The sequence below is a fragment of the Sinocyclocheilus grahami genome, unplaced genomic scaffold, assembly GCF_001515645.1.
Source record: "Sinocyclocheilus grahami isolate Dianchi unplaced genomic scaffold, SAMN03320097.WGS_v1.1 scaffold75.1, whole genome shotgun sequence".
Classification (NCBI taxonomy): Eukaryota; Metazoa; Chordata; class Actinopteri; order Cypriniformes; family Cyprinidae; genus Sinocyclocheilus; species Sinocyclocheilus grahami.
In genome coordinates, this window is record NW_015505254.1 from 566,614 (window position 1) to 579,937 (window position 13,324).

General features: G+C 37.8%; 1 protein-coding gene across 3 annotated transcripts in view; it reads right to left on the reverse strand.

Annotated features, from left to right (window-relative positions):
* The window catches only part of LOC107585853 (semaphorin-6B-like), a 134,558-nt gene that overhangs the window by 8,699 nt on the left and 112,535 nt on the right, over nucleotides 1–13,324 (reverse strand). For 2 of the 3 annotated variants that reach the window (XM_016273013.1, XM_016273014.1), the window contains 3 exons: nucleotides 13,221–13,324; nucleotides 11,761–11,838; nucleotides 10,230–10,288 (listed from right to left, as the gene is read on the reverse strand). The exon at nucleotides 13,221–13,324 is cut by the window's right edge and continues 37 nt beyond it. In XM_016273013.1, the coding sequence (XP_016128499.1) occupies nucleotides 10,230–10,288; nucleotides 11,761–11,838; nucleotides 13,221–13,324 (241 nt within the window). Of the gene's footprint in view, nucleotides 1–10,229; nucleotides 10,289–11,533; nucleotides 11,612–11,760; nucleotides 11,839–13,220 lie in introns of all 3 variants that reach the window. The other variant, XM_016273015.1, reaches the window with a different exon arrangement.

Sequence of the window (13,324 nt, forward strand, 5' to 3'; positions counted from 1 at the left end):
TAGTTGAGAAAAACATCTATAAGGGGAAAAACAGGCATAATTAGTTAAAATTAATCATGTAATCATTTGTGTGTTTTTGTGTGTAATAAAACTCCAGTTAAGTTTCTTTGAATTTCAAATCCATTAATTACTCTTCCTGTCATTCCAATTCAACTTCCTGTGGGGTGTGGCCAATTCAATTTAAATTTCAACTTGTGAACTGAAAGGAAGCCCATTCTTCACTTCTGAATTTCCCCAAGTCCGGTATATGGAATGGGCTACCTCAGTGTAGACATACATGTGTGTGTGTTTGTCCATGACTAGATTAATGACCTGGACATGAAGGTCATGAGATGTTGTAGGCTACTTCAGGAGAACATGAACTGCCCCTGTGGGAGTGTTTGAAAGGTCTGGAGGGCAAGAGCACCACATCAGTCTAACAAACATTCACTGTAACATCTAAGTCCTCTATAAAACCTATTACACCCACCCAAAAAACTCCACAGAGCATACAAAACATGATTCACACCAAATGTGACACTTCATTCCAAGTAAAAGTTTTACATTGCACATCAAATATATTCAGTTTGACTGAGGACATAAAACTTACTTGATACTGACTTGAGTATCAAATCAGCATATTAGAATGATTTCTGAAGAACATTGAAGACTGGAGTAATAGCTGATAAAAATACAGCTTTGCCATTACAGGAATAAATTACATAAAAATAGAAATGTTTAAATTGAATTATTATTTCAGAATATTACTGTTACTGCATTCTTGATCAAATAAATGCAGCCTTGGTGAGCATAAAAGAATTACAAAAACATTAAAAAAAAAATCCTGCCAACCTCAAACTTTTGAACAGCAGAATACATGAGACATAACTATATCAATGTTTGCTAGCTGATACCAATTACAGCAGAGAAGCAAATTTGCCAGCGTGTGCATCATTGCCTTTCTATGCATAGCTGTCATCCCACTCTATAAGAATGACGCCACCATGCACTTCTTCGTGTAACACGGACTTCAATTAGATCGTGATTGCAACCCACTGTTTGCAGAGTCAAAACACCACCTTTCTCCAGGAAATATTTTAACAGCGGCGTAACTGCCTACATCTGTGTCAACTCTGTGATTATACTCAAATGCTTTTGTAGCAACGTACACACACGGGAGAAAAGGGTAAGCGGGTGGGATATAGATGCAAAGAAAGCATAATGGGGCTTATGACTGTCTGCTCTTTGTACACGTACTGTAGCTGAACTGCCAGTCTGAGGAGAAGCCTCATTTTGCAGTCCATTCACTCATAACAACGGTGGAGCATGACCGTTCTCTCCTACACTGATGTCTCCCTCCCTTTTGATGCCTGGTTTAACAGCACTGACATTTGCAGATGAGTTTCTGAGCAAACAATGACTCCGTCGCTCCCATAAGTGAGTGTAGTTAACGTTTACCAGTGGCAGGTACATTTGGATTCTACCCCAGTAAGAAACTTATTCAGTGAGTTTCGGGGGAACTGGGGGAACTTTTTAAAGCAATCTGTAAGTAGTTTTCAGGAACCACAATCTGTCAAAGCCAAACTGTCTTTTGGCACAGATATACATAAACTATAAACAGAATATTGTGAAATATTATTACAATTGAAAATAAATGTTTCCTATTTTAATATATTTTAAAATAAAAATTTTTCCTGTGATGGAAAAGCAGAATTTTCCTCAGCCATTACTCCAGTCTTTAATGTCACATGATCCTTCAGAAATTGTTCTAATGTGGTACTAAAGAAACATTTCTAATAATTATTAATACTGAAAACAGTTGAGCTGCTTAATATTTTTGTGCAAACCACAAATTTTTTTCAGGATTCTTTGATTCAAATAAAGAACAGGCTTTTGTAACAATTTAAATGTCTGTAACATCAGTTTTGATCAACTTAATAGTCCTTGTTGAAAAAAAGTATTTTTCTTTAAAAAAACAAACAAAAAAAAACAGTGACCCCAACCTTTTGAACAGTAGTAGAATAGTAGTACATATGTACTGTATGTATATTTTAGTTTTACTTCCTTTGGCATAATAATTCACTTCTTCTCGACCCCTCACATGACCCGCAATTTTACAACTGGAAAATGTCACAAACTAGAATCAAACTCAGGCTGATTGCATGAGCAGCATAATATGTATATATGAATAAATATATATATATTTAGCTCATACATTTAATTTAATTACCTATAAATCAGAAAAAAAACACATGAAACTAATAATCAATATTTCAAATGCCACCTCAAGAAATGGGTTTTAAATATATTTTTTAAAAATAATGTAAAAAAATTAAATATACATTTCATTTGAAAATTAGGCATAAATGAAATATTATTTTTATTTTATCACCCATAAAGAACATGTAAAATTGTCATTGTAATACACCCCAGACTTTCAAATGGAATGAATAACCAACATATAATCAATTAATTAAAATACCAAACTTTTTAATTACTATAAACAATATGGCGTTTATAGCTAATTGAAATCGGTACGGCTGAATTATATTGTTTTGATGGTTAATTGCTGAGACAGTACTTAATAAATCACATGTAATTACCTTAGAGAAATATGTCTAATTAGTTGAGAAAAACATCTATAAGGGGAAAAACAGGCATAATTAGTTAAAATTAATCATGTAATCATTTGTGTGTTTTTGTGTGTAATAAAACTCCAGTTAAGTTTCTTTGAATTTCAAATCCATTAATTACTCTTCCTGTCATTCCAATTCAACTTCCTGTGGGGTGTGGCCAATTCAATTTAAATTTCAACTTGTGAACTGAAAGGAAGCCCATTCTTCACTTCTGAATTTCCCCAAGTCCGGTATATGGAATGGGCTACCTCAGTGTAGACATACATGTGTGTGTGTTTGTCCATGACTAGATTAATGACCTGGACATGAAGGTCATGAGATGTTGTAGGCTACTTCAGGAGAACATGAACTGCCCCTGTGGGAGTGTTTGAAAGGTCTGGAGGGCAAGAGCACCACATCAGTCTAACAAACATTCACTGTAACATCTAAGTCCTCTATAAAACCTATTACACCCACCCAAAAAACTCCACAGAGCATACAAAACATGATTCACACCAAATGTGACACTTCATTCCAAGTAAAAGTTTTACATTGCACATCAAATATATTCAGTTTGACTGAGGACATAAAACTTACTTGATACTGACTTGAGTATCAAATCAGCATATTAGAATGATTTCTGAAGAACATTGAAGACTGGAGTAATAGCTGATAAAAATACAGCTTTGCCATTACAGGAATAAATTACATAAAAATAGAAATGTTTAAATTGAATTATTATTTCAGAATATTACTGTTACTGCATTCTTGATCAAATAAATGCAGCCTTGGTGAGCATAAAAGAATTACAAAAACATTAAAAAAAAAATCCTGCCAACCTCAAACTTTTGAACAGCAGAATACATGAGACATAACTATATCAATGTTTGCTAGCTGATACCAATTACAGCAGAGAAGCAAATTTGCCAGCGTGTGCATCATTGCCTTTCTATGCATAGCTGTCATCCCACTCTATAAGAATGACGCCACCATGCACTTCTTCGTGTAACACGGACTTCAATTAGATCGTGATTGCAACCCACTGTTTGCAGAGTCAAAACACCACCTTTCTCCAGGAAATATTTTAACAGCGGCGTAACTGCCTACATCTGTGTCAACTCTGTGATTATACTCAAATGCTTTTGTAGCAACGTACACACACGGGAGAAAAGGGTAAGCGGGTGGGATATAGATGCAAAGAAAGCATAATGGGGCTTATGACTGTCTGCTCTTTGTACACGTACTGTAGCTGAACTGCCAGTCTGAGGAGAAGCCTCATTTTGCAGTCCATTCATTCATAACAACGGTGGAGCATGACCGTTCTCTCCTACACTGATGTCTCCCTCCCTTTTGATGCCTGGTTTAACAGCACTGACATTTGCAGATGAGTTTCTGAGCAAACAATGACTCCGTCGCTCCCATAAGTGAGTGTAGTTAACGTTTACCAGTGGCAGGTACATTTGGATTCTACCCCAGTAAGAAACTTATTCAGTGAGTTTCGGGGGAACTGGGGGAACTTTTTAAAGCAATCTGTAAGTAGTTTTCAGGAACCACAATCTGTCAAAGCCAAACTGTCTTTTGGCACAGATATACATAAACTATAAACAGAATATTGTGAAATATTATTACAATTGAAAATAAATGTTTCCTATTTTAATATATTTTAAAATAAAAATTTTTCCTGTGATGGAAAAGCAGAATTTTCCTCAGCCATTACTCCAGTCTTTAATGTCACATGATCCTTCAGAAATTGTTCTAATGTGGTACTAAAGAAACATTTCTAATAATTATTAATACTGAAAACAGTTGAGCTGCTTAATATTTTTGTGCAAACCACAAATTTTTTTCAGGATTCTTTGATTCAAATAAAGAACAGGCTTTTGTAACAATTTAAATGTCTGTAACATCAGTTTTGATCAACTTAATAGTCCTTGTTGAAAAAAAGTATTTTTCTTTAAAAAAACAAACAAAAAAAAACAGTGACCCCAACCTTTTGAACAGTAGTAGAATAGTAGTACATATGTACTGTATGTATATTTTAGTTTTACTTCCTTTGGCATAATAATTCACTTCTTCTCGACCCCTCACATGACCCGCAATTTTACAATGAAAGGGATACTGTTGAAGTTTAAGGAGCATTAAATTAGCCGCTAATCCTGCAATCGATATGGCTGACTTAAAGGTCATGACCTGTAAAGGGTTAACACCACATTGAGGTAAGATCAGGCGAGAGAGCAAAGGCTGGAATGTAAAATGTCATGCTATCCTCTCTCAAGCCAGCATTTCTCTCTTTATACAACATGTACTCATTCCAACAACAAACAAGTTAATCGTTTCAAGCACTGTTGTTGATTTCTGAGCACAGCTTTTGCTGCTAGTTTAGTCATCGGCCATCATTACACAAGAATTCACAACTTGGTATGTCTCCCCTAACGGAGAGAGAAACACAAAGATAAAGCCAAAAAGATAGGCCCTCAAAATGCAGAATGACAAGTGGCTGTTGGCGGCCGTGTCTCGGGCCTCTAAGGGCAGGCCTCACAGGTCAGCTAATTTAAAGCATCTGATGTCTACATCTACTTTGATCAGCTTCCCCTCGGAGCATCAGGCAAAAGGAGAGTTGACATTCTGAAGCAGATCGCTAAGTGCTTGGTCAGGGCACAGGAAGAGCAGGCGCATCTCTAATTATGGTCCTCACACTGATGAGCAAACCGAGAGAGACGGCAGGAACTGCCTGATCGGTTACTCAAACACCAAGGTGAAGTGAAGGTGGAAGAAAGATACAGAGAGATATATTTGGGCAGATATATTCTCATTGTACACAAGTGCCCTGCAACGTGACAAGCTATGCACCATTTCAACTGAAATTTTCCTCTCGTTCTTTCTAATTCCTATGCATGCAGCTTTTATGCAATCTCATATTAATTGAGAGACTAAAAAGAACTTTTAAAAACTCATTCGTCTCACTGCAGGACCACTTAACGGGTCATATAATGACGAATCAACGTTTCCTTGCTCTTTTGAGATAAAAAGAGCTTGATGTACCATTAACATACTGTAACTTTTTCACTTTAAACTTTCTAAACAGTCCAAAAAGAGCATTTATTGAAACAAAAATTTAAAAAAATGACTCCTTCTGAATTAAATAGTCTATTTTGCTGCAAAAAAGGATACTGGCACAGTGAAACAATTGAACTGCAACCCACCTAATTTTTCAAGAAGTACTGTAAATAAATAGCAGAATAGCAAACTGCAGTAAATGGTAAAACTATTTGAGCTACAAACCAGTTTATGATTATGATAATAAATTAAAATTAGAGGTAAATACCAGTTTGCAACATCAAGAATAACAGACTGTTCTTGAACTAAACTAAAATAACAAAGCAGTTGACATCTGAAGCCTTGCATAAGCAAAATGGTAATAATTTTTTCTTAAGACATGAAAATGTACATGTTATTTCTGAACTAGCCATTTTATTGTACTGCAGTGAATAGACTTTTCTGAAATGAAAGAAAAAAAAGAAAGAAAAAAAAAAGCTTGATGTACTATTAATATATTGGCAACTTTAAAGTCCCCATGAAATCAAAATGAAATCAAAATTTTTTGGGTGTTAATATCAATATGTTAGTCTTAAGGTTATCTATAAGGCAGTGTGCTCCAAAACAGTGACAAAGCTTTGAATGCTTGTATCTTCTAAATGCGAATTTTTAGTTAGTCACTTCCTCCAAAACGGCTCAACGATTTTTTTGAAGTCACATTATACTTCATCTTCTCATCAAATCTTCTGTCCAATCAAACGCTCTCTAGAAGCCGAAGTGCCCGCCCCCCTACACTATAAATAGACGCTGGAGCTGCGGCTGAGATCGGTCGCTTGTTCACAGTGTAGTATTTCCTGTACAGTGAATGGCACGTAGTTCTCGGTGCGAATGCAACCCTTTAAATGGTACTGGGAAATAGTTCGTGCAAAATCGTCCCAGTACTTTAGTACCGTACGTTTAGTTCTGGAACTAAAGCGGCGCGAAAGGGCCTATTGTAGGCGAGAGGGAACAATTCAGACAGTGTATGCTTTCGATTGGGGCAAATGAGGTCGGGTTTCACGTTGTGTCACGTGAACCGCGGCAGCGCGCACGCACAGTCTGATCCGGACTTTGGCTCCAGTCCAGAGATGAGATCGCACGGAGCGGATCATATGCGCGAGTCGGCATATATTAAACACTTTTAAAACTACACAGCCTCAGCATGATTATGATCACTATTTTGTTTTACTAAGAGTTTCATATTGAATCTAGGGGGTAAACTATTAGACGGTGGCTATCAAATGCGCTTTACCGAGCTCAACAGCTCCCTCTGACCCGTGCAGATATAAACAAAACGCTATTGGCTAATTTAAAAAGGGGGCGGGGCTGCTCGATATGTCCCGCCCTGTCTTCCTGTTTCAGTTGAAATTACGTCACCACAAAGAATAACGCTGTGTGTTTCAAGGCACTTCAGGGGACCTTTAAAAACTGAAAACATACTAAACAGTACAAATCATAATAAATATGATTAAAAAATGATCCATTCAGAACCAAATTACATCTGTTTTGCCAAAACCCCAACATTACTAAATAATGGATATGACCTCTTAACGTGAACTGCAATTAGCAAAAAAGTGATTTGTAACAATAAAAGCTACCTAAAGCGCAAACAATCTCCAAGTTGACAACAAAAGTTGATGTTCATGTTACCTGTCAACTAGCCAGTCTGTACTGCAGTTTTACAAAGTACTGGTTTTTGAGAAATGGAGTGAGAATATTGCACTATTTTTAAACAGAGAGGTAGAAAGTGCGAGGGAATGAGAAATTGCTTCTGCCATACAGAAGGCAACGGGAGCATGTCAGAGAGTTATAGCAGCACAAGGCCTTTGGGAATGGCAGCAGTGACGGTTCTGTGACACAGGAGACATCAGAGCTTGCACTCTACATCACTCACAGCCCCGTCTGTGCACCCTACCCCACCCAGACACCTGCCCTCAGTCACAGGCTCCAGCTTGTCTGACAACCACCACCAGCCCTCCATCTATACTTGCTTTACTTCATCTCTCTATGTACCATTTCATCCTCTGTATCTCCCTCACTGGTTTATGGATCCCACCCTTCGTAATCATTCAGCCCAGACCGAGTCAGAGACGAGATGAAAATCAATTCTTCTCCTCGGCCCCCACTTCCACTGACCACTTTTCTGTCGTTAAGTAGAAGCTGTTAACATCAGCCATCTATACGCCCTCTCGGACATGCATGTGGACATCTGGGGTCATATGAAGTTCAGTTTCATCCAGGGGATCTCCATCACTGAGGTAGCCCCTCGAATCAGAGTCTGTGACCACTTCCCAGCAAGAGATGAAAGCCAGTCACCAGCTACAAACCATGATGGATGCAGTGCTACATCCTCTAAACTGCCCACTTCTCAACCCCTGGCCTGTGTCTCTCTGCACTGCAGGCCCAGGAGAACGGCACTCGAGTAGCGTGATGGATGTGACATGCGGTCTGCTGATCAAAGCCTTGCAGGCAAACACTTATTTACACAAGACTTATTAAGGATGAAGAATGAGATGCTGTCCATGCAAGTCCCCAGTGTAAGAGCCACTAGAGAGACACCCCGCTTTTCAAACCAGCATGAATTTACATGCTGATCAAGACTGGTTTGTGCTGGTTAGTGCTGGTCTAAATCTAAATTAAATGAGATAAATTTACTCAAGAAGCAACACTGCATAAGATATTAAGACTTGTTTTCTTAGATTATTTTAAAATATTATTTTGAGTATGAGTGTGTTTGTCTTGCAGCACTGGCAAATTATTCACTTGATTTGAACTTGTTTATACTTGAAATAAGTGGAAAAAAAATATCTGCCAGCACAGTGAGACAAAAAACACCAGTACTGAAAACATGCCTTAATATCTAATGCAATGTTGCTTCTCAAGTAAATTTATCTTGCTTCAAGGATTTATTATATTTTTTATTTACCTCAAAAATGAGCAAGCAGCAATTCCTCACAGCAGACTCGACTCACAATTGATTTTAATAAGTTTTGAGGTTAGCAGGTTGGTGAGCTAACACCACAAATATTATACACTGGTAAAATAGTCAATTTTGAAAGAACAAATTACGATACAATACTGAATGAAACCGAAGTATAGGTACAGGTGCATCTCAATAAATTAGAATGTCGTGGAAAAGTTCATTTATTTCAGTAATTCAACTCAAATTGTGAAACTCGTGTATTAAATAAATTCAATGCACACAGACTGAAGTAGTTTAAGTCTTTGGTTCTTTTAATTGTGATGATTTTGGCTCACATTTAACAAAAACCCACCAATTCACTATCTCAACAAATGAGAATATGGTGACATGCCAATCAGCTAATCAACACAAAACACCTGCAAAGGTTTCCTGAGCCTTCAAAATGGCCTCTCAGTTTGGTTCACTAGCATGAATAATAAAACTAAAATCATGAACTAACAATGAAAAATACTTTTACATGATTTATTAAATTATACTTTTTACATAAACATACATTTTTAACTTTTCCAGTTGTATAAATGAACATTAATGTGTTACGTATAATGAACATTAATGATGAAGATTAGTATATAGTATCAGTTAAATGAAAAATATATAATTACAGATACAAGTAATTATAATTAACTAAACATTAATATAGACTTATAAATGCTGTAAAAATTATTGTTTATTACGTTAGTTCATGATACCCAATGCATTAAAGTTAATTAATTTAACATTCTCTCTCATTGAAATTTCTCTCATTTGGCATTCTGGGATTGTGTTCAACGCAAAGGATATAAGCAATGCTGCTTTAGTATTTGGCCAAAAGAAGCTATCTTTGCATCGGGAGCATTCTTTAAAATTTTGTCCAAGTAGACAGTTTACTAGATTTTGGAACCAGACTAACAGATGCTCATTTTAAGAAGATAAGTTTTGCAAGAATATTGAAAATCAGAATCTCTTACATCACATTATTCATGCTGCTGTGACAAAGTTACTATGTTTTTTCCCGACTTACTGATCTTCTCCATTAGGAAACACATTAGCAAATACAGCAGTTGGCCCCACCACCCCATTACTTTCTGGCTTCTGCACCGCAACTGAAACAGGGGCTGGAAAACTTCAAAAGCTCCTGATGAGCAGATTAAAATCCAGCCAGGCAGACATGATCATTATGCAATATTTATACATCCGAGTGTTTGTGGCTCACAGCAGATGAGCGAGGTCTCCTGTGGTGGACCCAGGATTAACGTGCACCAATTTCTCTGTAGAATCAGCGGTGAGATCAAAGGCGTTCTACAGCAAGTGAATATTTCAGACTGAACGATTGATTTGCTGCGATGAACCCCACCAAGAGAGGCTCACCCAGAACTCGACGCTGTTCCAAGATGAACATAATCGGAGATGAAAGGGGAACTATAAATAGAAAGCGCGAGCTGTGATCGCCACGCACCCGAGCTGAGGCTCTTGCCGCAGAACTGTAGCTCAAAATGGGGCAGAAAACGACGGCGGCTGCAGGTCTGACGGGACGAGGGGAGAGAATGGGAGGTCACAGCATGAAGAGTTTTATTGTCATAATAAAAATGTTCTCTTACCGTCACAGTCACCCAAGTGAGAAGTGTTTCCGTGCTCGACGTCTTGCTCAAAGGGAAGCCTGTGGTGAAATGGGAGAAAGAACAGTAGTAGAAACATTCATCAGCAAACCACATAAACAGGCCATAAAACTGCACCATCTCAATTACAATAATGTCTCTGTATTTTCCCTCGTCTTTTTTTTCTTAAAGAAAAACACAATTTTTAATGTTATCTTGAAGGGTACTTCTAAAATGTCTTGGTTGTGTGCTCTTGGGATCAATAATAAGTGATATTGCACATTAAAACCTTGTACAGGATGTGTGCAGAAACTCAATCTGCGCTCATGATCAAGTCTTGCAAACAGAGGCATCACAGTGCTCTATTAGAGATGCTCTGTGTTACCTTAAAGCCACATTAATGAAGAAAAATGACTGCAGTCGGCTCACGAATGGCTTTCTTCCAACCGCATAAGTCAAACAGAGGAAAGGCCGAAGGCTACGCACAGCAGAAGCATGCACCGGGGGACCAGCCTCTTTCCACTACCGTCGGCAATTAGTTAAAGCCCAGGACAACAAGGCAGCCAGGGGTCTTTTACTGCCAGGGTCTTTTTTTCAGAAGATATGCTTACACCCGCGTCGTTAAACGCTTTCTGTGAAATGTCTATAAAATATAATGTTTCTACAAACTGCAGGCGCAGAGCTGTAATCTCCAGAACTCCTCTGAGAGAAGATGGCTGAGTTTTTTATACTACAGCGGTGAACCACCCCGAGAATTTAAATGAGCACGCAGATTCCTTCCCGCCGCTCTCCTGAGGATGAACATTAGCCGTATCGCAGCATTGAGAAGCACATACAGACTGATAAACAGCCGACAGAATGTCTCTGAACTTGTTTTGCATATTCGCTGTTTGTGTATATTAGCAAGCGGCAGTAATTAGAACTACTTCTGTATTGTTTTTTCTGCTGTGAAATTCAATTGGTGAGAATTTTTCAGTATTATGCGAGACAGAATCGATCCACAGGTTGACCGTCCTTGTTAAATCACATCAGATCCAGCCAGAGAGCTGTAATTGCATAACGGCACTGAGGTAAAACGGTCTCCACGTTTTTGATCTCAGAATACCGGCAGACAACCTGTATTTGCACACAGAACTCAATAAAACCGTCTCTCTGAGGAGGGATAGATTTTCACAAGTGTATTTAAACAGAGGCAGAACACAAAAACTAGGATTTTTTTGGACATGTGCTTTATCTGAAGATGGAAATCTTGTGTAGGTAAAAAAAAATAGGTAGGTTATGTCGGTAGGTTCATTGCCAAAACTCACCTTGTACCCGCACGGAGGAAAGAGCAGGTGCTTCCTCTGGTCCAGCCGCAGTAGGGATCCCGTGAGGCGATGCAGTTCCTGTGAAAGAACAGAAAGTGTATTTAAACAGAGGCAGAACACAAAAAACTAGGATTTTTTTGGACATGTGCTTTATCTGAAGATGGAAATCTTGTGTAGGTAAAAAAAAATAGGTAGGTTATGTCGGTAGGTTCATTGCTAAAACTCACCTTGTACCCGCACGGAGGAAAGAGCAGGTGCTTCCTCTGGTCCAGCCACAGTAGGGATCCCGTGAGGCGATGCAGTTCCTGTGAAAGAACAGAAACCAGCATGAATGGTACCCCTACGGCACCAGACAGTATATAGTTTAATTCCACTGGATTTCAACCAAGTATGATCCAGCTGGTTCAGTGCACACATTAGACGTGTGACATGTGTTAGTGCGTCTCACTGGGCTGCACTGATGGCCCAAGGGCACAGACACAGAGCACGGGCTGGTGACCAGTGATCACAGGACCACAAAACTATCCTAGAGCTGAGAGCTACAGTATAAACAATTGTTGGGATTGTACTAAAAAGGACAGACAGTTCACAAAGACACTAAATGATGTCACTGTTGACATTAAAGTCATATTTTAGGCATAGGTTTAAGTTCTGGATTATTTTAAATAGCTTTGTTTAAAACATTACCATTGAGTCAATGGGAGGTATAAACTATACTGTGGCTTATCATAGAATATGGGTTTTATACAATGCAAAAAACACGTCTATAAAAATAACGCATAGCTTACAGGAAATAAAGCATACACTGACCTCAATATAATCTGTTATTCACATTTCTCTGGTCCTCCCTTGTTTTTGATTATAAAAGCCATTCTCTTGGGCATTACTCAAAAAGCTATGTGCATGTGACGTGCATCATTTCATGCCAGGCTTCCTTAAATTTATCCCAAAGCTGAGATTTATTCATCAGCTTCGATTCAGATTTAGAATTTCCCAAAGGTTTTCAATGGGATTAAGGAACGCCTTCGCTGCATGCGTGGATTGTTATTGTGTTCGAAATTACACGTTCGATCTCCAAACAGATCCTAAATACAGATCCTAGAAACGGGAGGTTCCTCACAATTGCACGTCTTATTCAAGACTTTGGAAGTTATTTTGAAGCTGTCACACTCTGGAGTGATTTTCAACCTCCTGTCAAAATGCTCGCTAGTCTTCTTTGACCATCCCAGCGCTTTGTATTCTGCATGGTATCTGTCTCGTGGTGCTTTGCAATAATTCACAGACATTGTGACTGTTCAAACCCAGCAAACAAGCAATACGAAATTGACCAGATTCAGCGATTTTATATAATATTTAAAAATGTAAAATAAATAAAATACATTTCTAAATAATATGTAATATTTGTAATACAATATAAATTAACATAAAAAATACACAGACTATTTTTTATATAACTTTAATATTAAAATTAACAAATTACATACTGAAAATATTTCAAATAAATATCCAAATTAATAAAAAAAATTAATATATAATATTTATAATATAATATAAAACAATATATTATTCTACAAATACAAAATAATAATATTACATTTCTAATTTGATTTATATACAGTAAAAACAACAGACTATATGATATGTTCTCATTTAGTGTACTAACTAAACGTGTGTATGTGCCACTCACTTCATGCAGCGGGAATAGAGTTGGCAGCGTGCTACAGGCACTTTGATCACGCAAGAAGGGAAAGCCAGTAGGAGGCTGTGACTGATGCGGTCCAGCGTGAGAGA